The 14,554-nt window shown below is 45.6% G+C and overlaps 1 protein-coding gene across 1 annotated transcript; it reads left to right on the top strand.

The window, feature by feature from the left end:
* Positions 1-1,626: 1,626 nt before the first annotated feature.
* SPG21 (SPG21 abhydrolase domain containing, maspardin) lies at positions 1,627-13,924 on the top strand. Its single transcript, XM_059823898.1, has 9 exons — positions 1,627-1,639; positions 4,950-5,043; positions 9,284-9,445; positions 10,289-10,369; positions 10,982-11,127; positions 11,647-11,755; positions 12,236-12,343; positions 12,723-12,863; positions 13,203-13,924. Exons 2-9 carry the CDS (start codon positions 4,981-4,983, stop codon positions 13,323-13,325), a joined length of 933 nt encoding a protein of 310 aa, XP_059679881.1. The 5' UTR covers positions 1,627-1,639; positions 4,950-4,980; the 3' UTR covers positions 13,326-13,924.
* Positions 13,925-14,554: the final 630 nt, after the last annotated feature.

Genomic DNA, 14,554 nt, shown 5'->3' with positions numbered 1-14,554 from the left:
ATGAAAATGACGCCTCATCTCACGGGGTGATCTTCAGGCAGGGAACAACGTTACGCATAAACATACGTATTATTTAATCAAACGTATCCTTTAGATGTATCTCATGGAGAAGGCACCTACAACTGACAGGTCTCTATCTATGGGTCTGTTTCTTTCAACTGCTAATTGTCACATACCAATTAAACGAAGTTAATTGAGCCCAGCTGGTCTTTAGAGGAATGACTCAGACAGGAACACATGCCCTGTCGCTCTCCTCAATTAACCTGACCTGCCCTACAGCAAACGCCATTAGACCGCGCTAACAGCGGACAACGCGCACCGTGCCACTTGGCTGCGTACAGTGGGAATATTGAACGTCGTTTTTAACTTCTGCAAACCCCTGGATGGATTTTAACCCTTGTAAAATACAGGTTTACCACCACCTACAGCCAGACAGCTGCCAATCTGATTTTAATCTGCATTAAATCCACCGCCGTGTTTCCTTTCAGGAGCTTTTTGAGGGAGTGAGGCAGGAATAGGTTAGGCTCAGGGACATACTGACGTGCATCGATAGAAGCAGTTGGCCTTGAATCACATCTTATGAGAGCACGGAGGGAAGAGCGGCGGCGTCTCCGGCGGGTACTGGTCGCACGTTGGAGCGAACGCAGGTTTGTTACCCAGGCCACAGCGTGTCTGGACCACTCAGGGCAACAACCGGTGATCTCAGCTCGCCCCTCTGAGCTTCCTCTTAAACTTGGCGTACTGGAAATAAACCAGTAAAATGCTACTTAGGAAAAATATTTGAATGAACAATTTTCTCAGCTCAGAGCTTTACCTGCACATGTTTCTTTATGTACAAAAGGCAGGCAGTGCTATTACACCTTCTAACTTACCCTACGTAACTCAGTTTTTAGCACAGCCTTGAATTTAGCTTTTTTAAAATAAACTTGGTTTGAATAGACCTAGCTGATGAAAAGATCCGGATTTCGTATCAGACGAGCAAGCACTGCACAACACCCGGATGAAGGGAGCTGGATAAAACCTACTATATTAGAAGTAAGACCCCGAGTTGAACACACGCCGTTTCACTCACCAGTGCTTTCACTGGAATCACTCGGGATTTCTCACACATACCAAAAAAATGACCCTCTCCCGCTGGATGGCAGCGGCAGGTCACAGTGACGCCTGCGCCAAGCACAGCGGCGGCACAGAGCGGAATAACACACCGCCAGAGAGCTGCCGTGCCTTTTTTCCTAGGTTAAAACCCAATTCCGTGAAGAGCCGGCCGAGCGGCGCCAGAACGACAGCGACCGCTTCCTCAGACGCTGCCACCTCAGGGGCGCTAATGGCGGCCACGGTGCCTCACAGCTCGCCGACCAATCACCGCCCTGCTGCCGGGGCACGTGACTTCTGCCTCGGTAGCGATGGCGCCGGAACAACCTACTTCCGCCTCGGCAGCAATGGCGGCCGCCCGCCTTCCGTCCCGCCTGCGCTCCTCCCCGCCGTCACGTGGCCGGCGCGGGCTCAGCACCCGGAAGTAGCGGCCGGTGGCGGGTGCCCCCATTTGGGTGCGCCGGGGGAGGAGGAGAGCGGCGGTCCGGTGTCCCCGCCGTCCCCGGGCCCTGCCGAGCCGGTGAGGGGCGAGCAGCGAAAGGGGAAGGTGAGGGGTCGTCGCTGTGGAGAGGGGCAGGCCCCGGGCCGGGGAGGGGGCTCTGAAGGGCCGGGTGGGCCCGGGGAGGGGGGAGCACTGTGGAGCCGCGTGGGCCCTGAGGAGACCGGGGCGGGGGGAGCGGTCTCTCAGGCTCCGGGGTAGCACCACCGCTGGATGAGGCTGTGCCAGAGGCGTTGGGGGGCCATGAGGAGGCGGCGGGTCGGGAGGGGGTGTCTTTTAGGCTCCGGGGGGGGTTACCACGATCCCTGAGGGGCCCTGGGGTGGGGCGTGGGACTCGGCCCCGCAGGGAGCCCAAGGCCCAGCCCTGCCCTGGGGGTTCATCTTCTGGGGGGGCGTCTCAGGGCAAGGGGCCGCCTCAGCCTGTGCCGGGGGGAGGAGAGCCTGGGCTGGGGGTGCTGAGTGGGGTTTTGCCCCTTTCTCCCCATAAAGCTGGGGGAGCCGGCTTGGGTGAGGAGGGGGGATGGAGCAGGGGCTGGGCTCGGTGTTAAGAGCTCAGGGGGAGAGGGGAAGGCGCCTGCTGCCATGTCCTAATTATCTGTAACTCTTCTTCCCCGCTGCCTGCGTTTGGTGTTCATAAAGCACTTGGAGCCCTGGCATCTCCTCTGCTTCTCCTGGTGTTTGCCTGCAGCCCCCATCAGCTCTCGATGCTGGTGGTGCTGATTCAGGTCTCTTGGCCCGTGGGAGTGGGTGCAGCAAGAGAGCGGCTGCGCAGCGGCCCCAGCTCACGCAGACACGGCACGGGGGAGAGGATTGAGTCGCTGCTCGTCTAATCTGCTCTGGCAGGGTTTCCTCTCTAGTGGCAGGATCAAAGTCTTTCTAGATCGATAACGAATGGAACGTGTCACTAGTGTAGCGGGGATAAGTCACAAAGAGAATATTATCAAGTGCTCTGAACACATCCATAGGTGATTCTTCCTTTAGGGGAATTCTTTTTAAGAGGTTAGAGTTCTTCAGGTTGTTTGGTTTTACTGAAAGTGAAAGTCAGGTCTTCAGAGGCTGGGTCATGAACAGCATCAGGTTCTTTGTTTGTGATTTGAGTTATCTTTGGTGGCTGGTTCCTTGTTTAGAGTTCATGGTTCAGCTTTTCTGTGGCTGGAAGAGCACATAGTTGTTGTTGACGCGAATATTTGTGCGTGGAAATTTAATGCCGCATTTCTGTGCCAAGGAAAAAAAATATTTCAGTAATAGGACATCAACTTCAGAAAAAAAAATCCTAGAATCACAGAAAAAAACGTTTAGTCTTGCTTTAAAAGAAAGGCAGTCCTTAGGAGTGGGGGTCACAGATGTGCCTTTACAAGAAAGGAGCTGGGGGAAATCAGCCCAGATCCTGGTGACCAGCAGTTTGCTTCCACAAGTGGTAACAGGTGAACTGGGAAGGTCAAAATTTAGGTTTCAGATGGACTCTTAACCCATTCTGGCGTGGGCTGAGGTACGCTGACAGGACAAAGCTCAGCTGCATTGTCCCCGTTCCTTACCCAGGCTAACGATAGGCAGCTTCGCACTCCCAAGTGACCTGCCAGCCCACAAATCAGCTTAATGGTGCAGAAAGGCTGAGGTGGCGGAAGAGAGGTGATCACAGCGGGAGGAGATTGCCGACCCTTTATGGCAACCAGAATTATTAGCAGAAAGTCTCCCTCTCCTGAGCCTCTGTGTCTGTACAGTGCCCAGCGTAGTGAGGCCCTGACTGTGACTTGTGTTTCTTGGTCCTGCTGTACTACAATACTCAGAGAGAATATGTTGTTTTAATGCATTTGCTGGAATTTGTTATTTCTGCCATAATTTTGTCACACTGGTTCACTGAACAGCTTTTTGATAACCAGTTAATGCATGGTTATAGAAAGGAATTTGTAGACTAAACTGCTGTTTCCTTTCTCTGCCCCCCGTAGTCCAGTAATGCATCTTTGTGCCTGCTCTGCCTTGCAGGCTAGTGGAACAGATATTTTTTTACCTCCACTGTAATTTTATTTGCTGCCAGACTATGACAAAGAGCAGAATAGTTGATGCAAGCACCAAAATGAAGCCACACAAAACTGAAATAATTTCCTACCTCTGACACCCTCGTTAGACATGAGAGGTGCATCACCTGCTCTGTGGAAAATGCGTGTTGTCTTGTAATTCATGTTTTCTGTACTTGGAAAATGGCAAATGAAGACTGAAAGATGAGAAAATTGTAAATAACTTTTAATCCAGCTGTAATGCAATAAGCTAGTTAAACCTGCACAGTGGCAGCTTTCCTGCGGAGAGAAATGAATTGGAGTGACTCACAGAACATACCAAGGTCTTATTTGATGAAGAATTAAGAAACAAAACCTATTGATTTGTACTTGGCAACTGTTAAGTAACAAGAGCAAAAGTTGCTTTGTTTTATTGTGCTCACTGCTGTGTGTGAATGCATGAAAATAATCTCCTGAGGCAGTTGGCTTTCAGGGTAAAGCTATTCAGTCTGCAAGCTTCAAAACTGTTTGATACCATCTGTTGAATAAATGGAAGCTAATGGTCTCTCGCTGCTTTAAAAAAAAGTTAAATCTAGAAGGTACCTATGTGTTTATTACAAATTAATGAAGCATTATAAGACACTTGCATTACGTACACTAGGACATTCTGACTTCAGAGTGCATTAGTGGCATTCCTGTGTGGACCCAACTCTGAATCAATTTGTTCTGTATTAACTGGTGTGCTTCAAAGATATCTTTGTTGGAAACTCCTGACAAGAGTCAGCTTCTGTGTGGATAGAATTAAAACTCCAGGGCTATTCTGTAAATTAACCTGCAGATCAGCTGATGTTCCCAATGCCCTTTGGGACTCCGTGGGGTCAGTTATACTGAGATGGAAGAACGTGGTCTGAATACTTAGGCAGTAGGTTCATGAAATAATGTAAGTTCGTTGTCTGAACTGCTGAATGAATCATATGAATATTTATTAGATATAAATTTGGAGTGCTTTATAAATTAAAAACAAACTAAAAACGTGCTTTAGCTTTTCAAGCCACTTACAGCCTGCAACACAGTTGTCCTTCTCTACAACTGTTACATGGGAATGCTGTTACAAAAGCGTCATCGTTTCATAATTAGGCCAGTACAGTAAGGCAGTCAGGTGACTGCCTCTTGGGAGAATAATTAAATGGTTTGTGATGAAAACTGAGGATAAGTAAACTTGCCATGAGTCAGAGGTAGTACAATCTACTGATAAGAGCAAACTCATCCTGGAAACTCTTTATGTACATGGCACAGCTTTTGAGTGCTGCCTGCGGTAAAGCTGTTGTATTGATTTCTTACTTCGTCTTTTTTTTTTTTTTCAGGCTGACCTCAACTGAGTTTTTTCTAAACATCATGGGAGAGATTAAAGTCTCTCCTGACTATAACTGGTTCAGAAGCACAGTTCCTCTTAAAAAGGTATGTATAGGTGTAATCGACTTGTGGGTGAAATGTCTCCTCTTGCTTTGTAGTGGGGGAGACTAAGCTGTTTGGTTAATGCAGAACAGTTGTGGCTGTGCTAGTGACCTGACTTATCTCCTGAACTGTTGTCCCACATGTCATATGAGTGCACAAAACCACGATCTTCATTTTTGCATACTTCTCGGAGGTCACTTCCGCATGTGGTGGTGGGGAGCAGAGGCTTGCAGCTGCGAGCCACGGCAGTGGTGCCTGGAGTCCTGGTGCCAGCCGTACCTGAGGAGGAGACGCCAAGGAAGTAGCATGTGCTGGGGACCATGTGCACGGCCTCTCGCGGAGCTGCCTGTGTGCACCGCACCAAGGTAGGGCAGCTGACCTGGCTGCCATGCAGCTGTGCTGCCAGAGCCATTCCTACCCATCAGTCTCAGGCTGAAGCAGAGTACCTGAAGTCAGCTTCTTGGCAGTCGGGCTGTATGCAGGGTTCCTGAGAGCGGAAAGATGCCTTAACCACGGTGGAAAAAAACAAACGGCTTCTTCCGCTGTGTGTCCTTTAGATGTCTTCTGCTTAATCACACTGTCCAACCACTTTCCCTTCTCGCTTAGACTTCTCCACTTCCTTTCACTGAACCACAGGAGAGTGTTTGAGGTGTGCAGTGCTCCAACTTCTGCTCTCTATGTGTCAAGCAGCAAAGGGCATGGAGTGCAGTGCTGGTACATAGCTCCTGCCCCGTGCTAGCTCTCAGGCGTACCTGTGCAGCTAAGGCTTGCTGAGGCTGTGGTTACAGACTAACCTGCAGCAGCAGCCCGGACTCCTGCCAGGCTGAAGGACAGTCTTGCCTTTTCACCCCAGCCTGCTGCTCCTGCAAGCACGGTCACTCGTGTAACCATGCAAGCCAAGCAGTCAGTGCCCTGTCTAGCTTGGGTGTGTTTTATAGTTTGTTTTTGGGCTGACTTCCAGCGGGTTCAGTTCCCTGCTCTGGATGGCTGTGTGGGCTGCAGGAACAGGGGGATGGTGCTGGCAGCAGAGGCAAGAGTAGCATTACCCCTTTCAACAGCAAGTCGGTTGCAGTTGGGCCACTCAAAAGGGATTGTGTCTCAAACCTAAAGAACAACGCTTTAATGTGCCCAGCATTATTTCCACTGAGTGGTGTGTAGCTTTCTTTGAGAAATTACCTTTATGTAAGGGCTGTAGGATTTTCCATTCAGGGTTTCTCATTCATTTTTGCCAGTTTGTGTCTTCAGTAAACGAGAAAGATCCATTGCTGTTGACTATGCATGCTCTGTTTAGGCTCTGACTGTCCAGCTTTTTTCTGTTTCTTGCCAGTACCAGATCTGCTGGGTCTATTTTTGCCATGCTGTTGGCTCCAGGCAATGCCTCACCGGGTCAGCAAAGCCGGGAGACTGTATTTCAGCAGAGAGAGCTGTGGGTGCTCTGAGGCGCTGCTTTATGGGATGCAGTATGGTAAACGAAAGGAGCTGGAGGTTGTGGTTACACGGGAATGCGTTGCTGCTGCTGTGGGGACTGTGCGATGCTGCAGCTCACTGCCAGGGGCCACTGCCTTCAGCTGCTGCTGACTACTCAGGATTTCATAAATGGGGACACATGTAAACTGAAGCTGCTGTTGACCTCGTGACCTTCAGACTAGGGAATACCTTTCCCTCTTGAGTGATTTGGTCTACTCAAAAGTCAAGTGATGCCGCAGTGATGAGTGTGGGCTATGAAGGAGGCAGAAATAAACAAACTAGTTTGGTTTCTGGAGAGAGAAGGGGGGAAAAAAAAAAAGCACAGTTTGAAGATGTAATTAATCTCTGAAGCAGTCTTTAGGAATACATTTGCTTGCGTTTATCCCCCCAAAAGTATAGGCAAAGCGCGTGCAGTACAGAGGAAGGAATGACCATCATTACTGCTGGTGAGCACACGTTCCTACAGTCAGATGGACCTAAGGAAGCAGAGCCAGAGCTGTTTGTTTGAAAACGGGCTGAGACACTCCTCCTGACAGCAGCGGGAAATGCACAGCTCCATCGCCCTTCCTGCTCTTGTCAGATATAGGAAGTACAGCACGGAAAATAACACGTTTAAATTAAGTCTTTAGCTTTGCCTCCATTTGCATACACCACTTGCTGTCTTTAAGTCCTTCCTAAAAGTCTTCAGCAGGGGACACCCTGGCTCGGCTAAACTTAAGGGAAGTTTTGCCTCTTGTTTCAATGAAGTGCAGATGTTACCCTTTATGTAAACTGTAGGTGATCTTGATTCATCTATGAGAACAAGAAAAAGGCTGGGACTACTGAATCAGCAGTTAACTGTGCTGCTGTCACCTATGCAGCGCTTAGCCTCGTGTTGGAGCTGCCCTTAAACTATCTGGTATGTGGCTAGAAATCAAATAGAAGAGTTGTCTAAACCCATTGATTCATTGTCTGGGCTTGAGGAAAGAAACATTCTCTTTCAGCCTCAGTTCCCTTGACATGAACTAACTTTGGTTCTGTGATTTCAAGGAGTATGGTTCGCCTTTGAGAGTATTCCTAAAGGTGAACTTTGTAGTAGCCACTGACAGCTACCCTGAACTGATCCAAAATTACTGATGAGAACAGCAGTCTGGAGCTCTTGAGTTATGTGCAAAGGGTTGTTTTGGCGGGGGGACAGGGTTGGGAGGTCTTTTGTACAAGCTTTATTTTTAAATGGTTTCAGTGGTCTGGAAGCTCTGGTGTGCAATCCTCCTTTTTTTTTTCTTTTTTTTTTTCCTTGTAGAGACTTTACAAAACAGCAGCATCATGTGATTTCTCACATGCTCTCAGAGCCTGAAATACTGGCTTTGTTACAAGCAGATTTGTTAGTCAAGCAAATGTGATTTGTGATACGCTGTTCTCCTCCGATTCCCTGAGAAGCTTAACTGCTGTAATGGAAAAGTGAATTGTGCTTGTATGTTGCTGTTTGAAAAGCTATAAAATCTTGATACAGAGGAGATGAATTCCCACTGTGTGACGCAGGCTTTCCCCAGAGGTTTGTGCTTGTTGATCTGGTATGAGCTGCACGCTTTTACTGTGTTGTGGAGGGTTGGAAGAGCATCCTAAATACACACAACAGTTTATTGGTAGAACCGTCCCTGTAAAAACAAGTCAGGCTCCAGCATTGCTAGAAAAGATGACATTTACCTACTTCCTCTACTTTTAAAGATACTAATTGTGCTAAGGCTTTTAGCTTATGCCCAGAGATGGGCACTGTATGAGGAACTGCTCATTAAGGATAGCACCTCGTGTGTGAATAATCTCCTTCAGCCAGCTGTGTGTCCTAGGCACTCCAGATGCTCCCGAGATGCTGCCAGACGATGGAAGCGGTTTTCTTTTCCATGTCAGCTTTGCAGTGCTGCTTTGGGAGTTGTGTCTGTCTCTGTTTCTGGCAGCTGGCTGTAACTGTTTCAGATCAATAATTTGTGGTGTTAGCTGCTTAAATCATAGGCTTCTGTGTATCCAGACCTGTAAGACTTTTTTTGTCCAGTGAATGGAGATATCGATGGTTGTTTAAAAAGCTGTCCCCGGGGGCAGTGCTGGCTCTTACAGCCTACAGCTGTTGCTCTCGTACCTTGAACTGACCTCTTCGGTCTCTCCTGGGCCATGGCACGGTGGCTCCATTCCCAAGCATGTGGATCATTGCATCATGATCCTTTGGGGCACAGCCTTGCTGTTCCCATGATTTATTTCTGTATGAGTTTTCAGATCCAGATGTACCATCATTCTGACTAAGGCCCTCTGAGTTGAAACCCAGAGCAAAGCATTGCAAACTTTAGTTAACCACGCTTCCTCAGAAAGGAAGAGAGATTTTTTCCGAGTGTAATTTCTGAAGTGCAGTCCATCACTGTAAAACCAACATCATTCACTACTTGTACTGTTCTCCAGTTGACTGCAGAAGGATGAGTTCCCATAAGACACCACGTATCGTGCTGCTGCTGACTCCGTGCGGCACGGCGTTCATTATCCGGCTTATGTCAGGACACAAAAGCATTTGGCCGCAGTTCTGTTTCCAGCAGCATTTGCACAAATGTTGTAATTCCAGTTAGTAAACAGCCTTCCAGAAGAAAGCTATTGTGAAGAGGAGTAAAGGATGGTCTTGTTCAAAGGGGTCTTGAGTGTGATAATATTTACTAGATGACAGAAATTTTGTAGAAGCAATCCTGGAAGCTGGCTGAAAAAACTCATTTCAGTCTTGTGTGTTTCTTCTCTCCCCTGTGCTTCTCTTTTTTTTCAGATAATAGTAGATGATGATGACAGTAAAGTCTGGTCGCTGTATGATGCGGGACCTAGGAGCATTCGGTGCCCACTCATATTTCTTCCTCCTGTGAGTGGAACTGCAGATGTGTTTTTCCAGCAAATTTTGGCACTGACTGGATGGGGCTACAGAGTTATTGCTGTGAGTATTCTCAGTCCTGTGTCAAAGTTAGCATACTTGTGCTTGTTGCTCTAATCAGAAGTTGGATAACGAAAATAAACTTAGTTTTAATGGGGGAATCCACCAAAAAGCTGATGCTAAGTTGTACTGCAGAGTATGCAGATCCAGGCTGAAATCTGCTGTATGTTCACAGAAGCGTTTATCCAAAGCCTTGTGCGTACACATTATTAACTTCTTGGTCTGTTTTTTCCCTTGTGTGCTCTGGACACAAGTCACTTTTTCCTCCAGCTGGATCTTTGTTAGCCCTGAGGCAAGCATATGGGTTAGTTAAGGGTTTCCAAGTTTGCTTTGGGGATGGTGGATAACCTGGTTCTTGGTATTTGCAGCTAGGTGGGCTAAGTCACTCCTTAAAATCGTAACAGCATGCTCTCTTGTGGCTTCTCGGCTCCCGAGCTGAGCTGAAACGATTGACTTGTACAACAATATTTCTGCTAAACGGTATGGCTTTAGGAGTACTGCTGTATCTCTTGCAGCAGTTAATGATTTCTGTACCTGCCAACTTTACAAAATTGCTGAAGAATCATTCCAGCCTCTCTTCCCACTGATTACAGAATGAAGCAATGCTGCACTTTCCCCAACAAACTGGCTCTGCAGTACTTTCAGTTGTGTATTTTTGTGCAAGCGAGGGGGAGGAGTTCGTACCCTGTGGCTGTAGGGACCTTGCTGAGGAGCTTGAGCCTCATGGTGCAGGAGAGGCAGGTTGCTGTCTTGAAACCTTTAGTGTGAGAATTGGTATGACTTTCAAGCAGACAGCTGACAGGTACTGATCTGAAACCGGCTTTTTCTAACTTCGTATTATTTTAGTTGCAGTATCCGGTGTACTGGGATCACCTTGAGTTCTGTGATGGATTCAGAAAACTGTTAGACCACCTTCAGCTGGATAAAGTGAGTGCTCAGAGATGGGGAAGTGGACGTATAGTTGCAATAAAAACCTAATGTTTGAAAGAGTCTCATTTAAGAGCAAGTGTATAAAATATGACGCAAAAATGTAGCCTATAAATAAAGAGGCTGTGTTGCAATTTTACTTTTGAAACGAGTTTGGTTTTGAAGGTGAATACCCTTGAAAATTGCCATACTTGGCCTAAATTCAACTGCTGTTCTAGGCCTATTAAATTGTATTGGTTAACTAGTTTTTCACGAGATCCTGTGGAAGTTATCCTTCCTAACTCACGTAGTACAGAGCACCACAATAAAGTATCTTGGATTGGAATAGCTATGGAAGACAAAGTAAAATGTTCCATTTTTTTCTTAAGCTTGATGAGCACACAGAAATTTGAACCGTGATCTGGAAATGCTTCCTTCTTTCAGTATTTATCACGTTTATATCACGCATAAAACCAGCAGCTGAATAGAAGAGTGATTCTTTTAAAAGAAATGGGTTATGAGGGCAGGGTAAAACTTGAATGACTTATTTTTGTAATGAAACATTGTGCTTAGAAGTCATTTATTTAACAAGTGTAACGTGATCTATTTTTTTTTTTTTTTTCCTTGAATTAGGTTCACCTCTTTGGAGCTTCTCTGGGAGGCTTTCTGGCTCAAAAATTTGCTGAATACACACACAAATCTCCCAGAGTTCAGTCTCTCATCTTGTGTAATTCCTTTAGTGACACTTCTATCTTCAATCAGACATGGACAGCAAACAGGTAAGGAAGACTGAGACAAGCAATCAGATTCATGGCAATAATTTTTTTGCAATGAAATGTCACGCTGATCTGGTTGGACATGTGTCTAACCTGTTCCCAGCCTGGGCAAGGGAGGTGTGGGATGGAATACTTGTGACATTTAAAGCCACGCCACAAGGAGAATGGAAATGTTCACAATTGGGTGTGTGGAATTTGGCAGACGAGTCGTTCCATGATCCTCTGTGGATGTGTGGTCAGATTTAAGAACTCTGCCTGTTTTCTAGCAAAACCGTTTAGAGTCAGAAAAGTGTTATTCACCATGTTTAAAATACAGTCTTGCGATGTAAGACTAACAGCTTCCCAGAGCATTTTGAGCACCTAGCTGTGAGGTTTTCCATCGCTATGCTCTTGAAGCTTCTTCAGGATTTCATTTGAAGTCGAAGCACAAAGTCTGTGCAAGGAAAGGGAGCACTTAGAACAAAGCATCTAATGTTGGAGTCCTGGGTGCTTGAAGATTGTTACATCTTGTTTCTATTTTAGCTTTTGGCTGATGCCTGCTTTTATGCTGAAAAAAATTGTCCTTGGGAATTTTGCATCTGGTCCTCTAGATCCTGAAATGGCCGATGGGATTGATTTCATGGTGGACAGGGTAGGTAGCTGTGTACTCTAACGGCTGTGATGTCGATCTCTGTAGAAGATTTACTTAGCAGGAGGTTGTAGGTATTTCTGCTGCTTTCTTCATTTACTTACCTGGAAGGGAGGAGTAAGGAATGGACCCTCAGCAGGTGTTGACTGTCACAGCCCCAGCAATTTAACCGATGCTGTGACTGTCTACCTTACAGTTCTGTTTATTTATGTACATGAGAAGAGAAATAGTGAAGAAATTGAGATGGAAGAGGAGAAAGTGCTGGGATATGTCTGTAGGCCATGCTCTGGAGGCAGGAGCAACTAATGGAACATGTTTTAAGCATGTCTCGTGCAGAGCTACATTAAGTTGGAACTATAATCTTCATCTGAAGTGCAGTCATGTTTCCATTTAAAACTAACTTCTCTCTGGCTGTATTGTTAATATTGCATTAACTTCCTGCAGTGAAATATGTTGTCAATCAGTGTTTCTCTCCTCTGAAAGCTGGAGAGTCTGGGCCAGAGCGAGCTCGCCTCAAGACTTACCCTCAACTGCCAGAACTCCTATGTAGAACCTCATAAAATTCGAGACATCCCTGTAACCATTATGGATGTAAGTTAATCTCAACGTAATCCTTTTATTTATACACTGTTTCCTGCCCTGGGCAGGTGGGGCCTGGATATTCTGTTAGCAACTTCATAAATATTTGCAGCATCTAACTTCGTATTTAGATAAGCCTTCTACTGACTGGGCAACACCATCACTCCTCTGTGTTACATTATGAATTGGATATTCTGTGCAGTAACACAGCCATATGTTTATATATCACAGAGTTAGCTTTCTAGCTGTCGATGCCTAATGTCCGTGTTTGTTTTCTGTTTCATTGACAGTTCCACAGAGAAGCTGAGAATGGCTTCTAGGAGCAGCAGTCTGATTTTAATAAGCAAAACCTGATTAGATTCAGAACTAACTGCTGTAACTTGTTACGTAGGTGTTTGACCAAAGTGCGCTTTCAACTGAAGCAAAAGAAGAAATGTATAAGCTTTATCCCAATGCTAGAAGAGCTCACCTCAAAACGGGAGGCAACTTCCCATACCTCTGTAGGAGTGCTGAGGTCAACCTGTATATTCAAGTGAGTCTCTGCATTCCAACCCAATCTACTATGGCATATAGCCGGATCGGCAGTAGGAAACCCCTTTTCTGTGCTTGCTTGTTTCTTAACCTGCCTGAGCTCTGTTCGCTCTGACTCCCAGATCGCTGATACAGAAGGGCAGGTCTGGGAGCAGCCATGTTCATGGAGAGCTAGCTTTGGGGGTTTGGCTGTTGCCCGTTTCCGCTGTCCTTTCTCTGAACTCCTGTACTCCAGAGCCATGATTTCATCCTCACAAAAATTACTCGGAAGGAATGTTTCTCTTTTACCAAAACTTTGTGCTTCTACACCTGTTTCAGTGTTATTTTCCGTATCCGACAGATCCATTTACTGCAGTTCCACGGCACCCGGTATGCAGCCATCGATCCTTCCATGGTCAGCGCAGAAGAGCTGGAAGTGCAAAAGATCAGTCTTCACACCAGCAACGAGCAAGAAGAGCAGTAGGTTCTGGAGTGCTGGTGAAAACAAGGAATTGCTTTGGTGGTCTTCCTGTGTACAATCAACTGTTCCCACTCTGCCTCCTTCCCTGCGTTAGCCGATTATCACTGTGTGATTCCACCAGGATCAACGGTCAGTGAACTACCTGTGGACGGTAACCTCCAGCAGTGTAATGGGATAGATCTGGTTAATTTTTAGTCTTTGAATTCAAGGAAGCATCTTTGAAGACTACAGTTTTAAAAACAAAGACATTTTTGCTACCAAAGTCTTCACTATCGTGTTCTTAAGCAGAACAGTATTTCTTTTTATATTTTTCACTCAGCTGTATATATTGCCACATGCAAATTGTGTACTTATAAGCTGACATATATTTTTGTTGAATATTTGGTTTAAAAGATGTTTAAGTGCCAATGTTGCCATCACTTATTTGCTTCATATGTTGTGTTGTAAGTTAGTTTCTATTTGAAATAAAGCGTTTGAATTTTTAACTTTCTTGCTGTTTAGAAATGGTTTTCAATAAAACTTCAATTTCAGCAAGTGTCTCTTGTTTTGACTACAAGAGAACAGCGGCATAGCTTACCGCAGTCCTGGTCTGCTTCCACAGACACCTCTAGAAATTAAGAAAACCAGCACCTTCTGCTTGAATTCACCTCAAGCTTTAATTATAAGGATGCATTGGTTACTTGGAGTAACTAAGACATAACTTGCAAATTTAATGGTAAAATCTGGATTTATTGAAATACAGACACGATTTCCCCTTCAAACACTGTAAAAAAATAAATACAAATTATTACACGACAAGTTGGTATTTAAGAAAACTGATTCCTTGTCAGAGGTTGTGTAGATAACCCATGACCATTCTTACACTTTTCAAGCCGTAACCTAGGGATTAAAGAAGTTACCTATTTGATTTCTAAACAGTTACATGTGTCTTAATGTACATTTATAAACAGTATATGTTAATGTTCTTCTCTGAAACTTTTTGTGAAGAGTCGAAACATTAAAGATCACAACCCTTAAGGTTCCAAAAGGACCGAGTGGTAGCCTTGACTTTTTTTCTTAAATTCCCACCCTAATAGGGAAGTTATGAACACATTTATGACACAAGTGATAGACATCCCCCCCAAAAAAAGGTAAGAAGCCTCCTGAAAACAAAGGCTTTCCCCTCAATAACTTAAAAACCTGACAATTAAAAATTTAAATAGAAAAATGTGATGTAAACAACTTACAGTAAA

This window comes from Gavia stellata, chromosome 13, assembly GCF_030936135.1.
Source record: "Gavia stellata isolate bGavSte3 chromosome 13, bGavSte3.hap2, whole genome shotgun sequence".
NCBI classification, from domain to species: Eukaryota; Metazoa; Chordata; class Aves; order Gaviiformes; family Gaviidae; genus Gavia; species Gavia stellata.
This window is presented reverse-complemented; position numbering and strand designations above follow the sequence as displayed.

Bases quoted from the DNA above. Each gene is read 5' to 3' on its own strand.
- SPG21 (XM_059823898.1), top strand. From the start codon at position 4,981: ATGGGAGAGATTAAAGTCTCTCCTGACTATAACTGGTTCAGAAGCACA. The intron at 5,044-9,283 runs GTATGTATAGGT...CTTTTTTTTCAG, and splicing joins GCACAGTTCCTCTTAAAAAG to ATAATAGTAGATGATGATGA. The intron at 12,864-13,202 runs GTGAGTCTCTGC...CGTATCCGACAG, and splicing joins AGGTCAACCTGTATATTCAA to ATCCATTTACTGCAGTTCCA.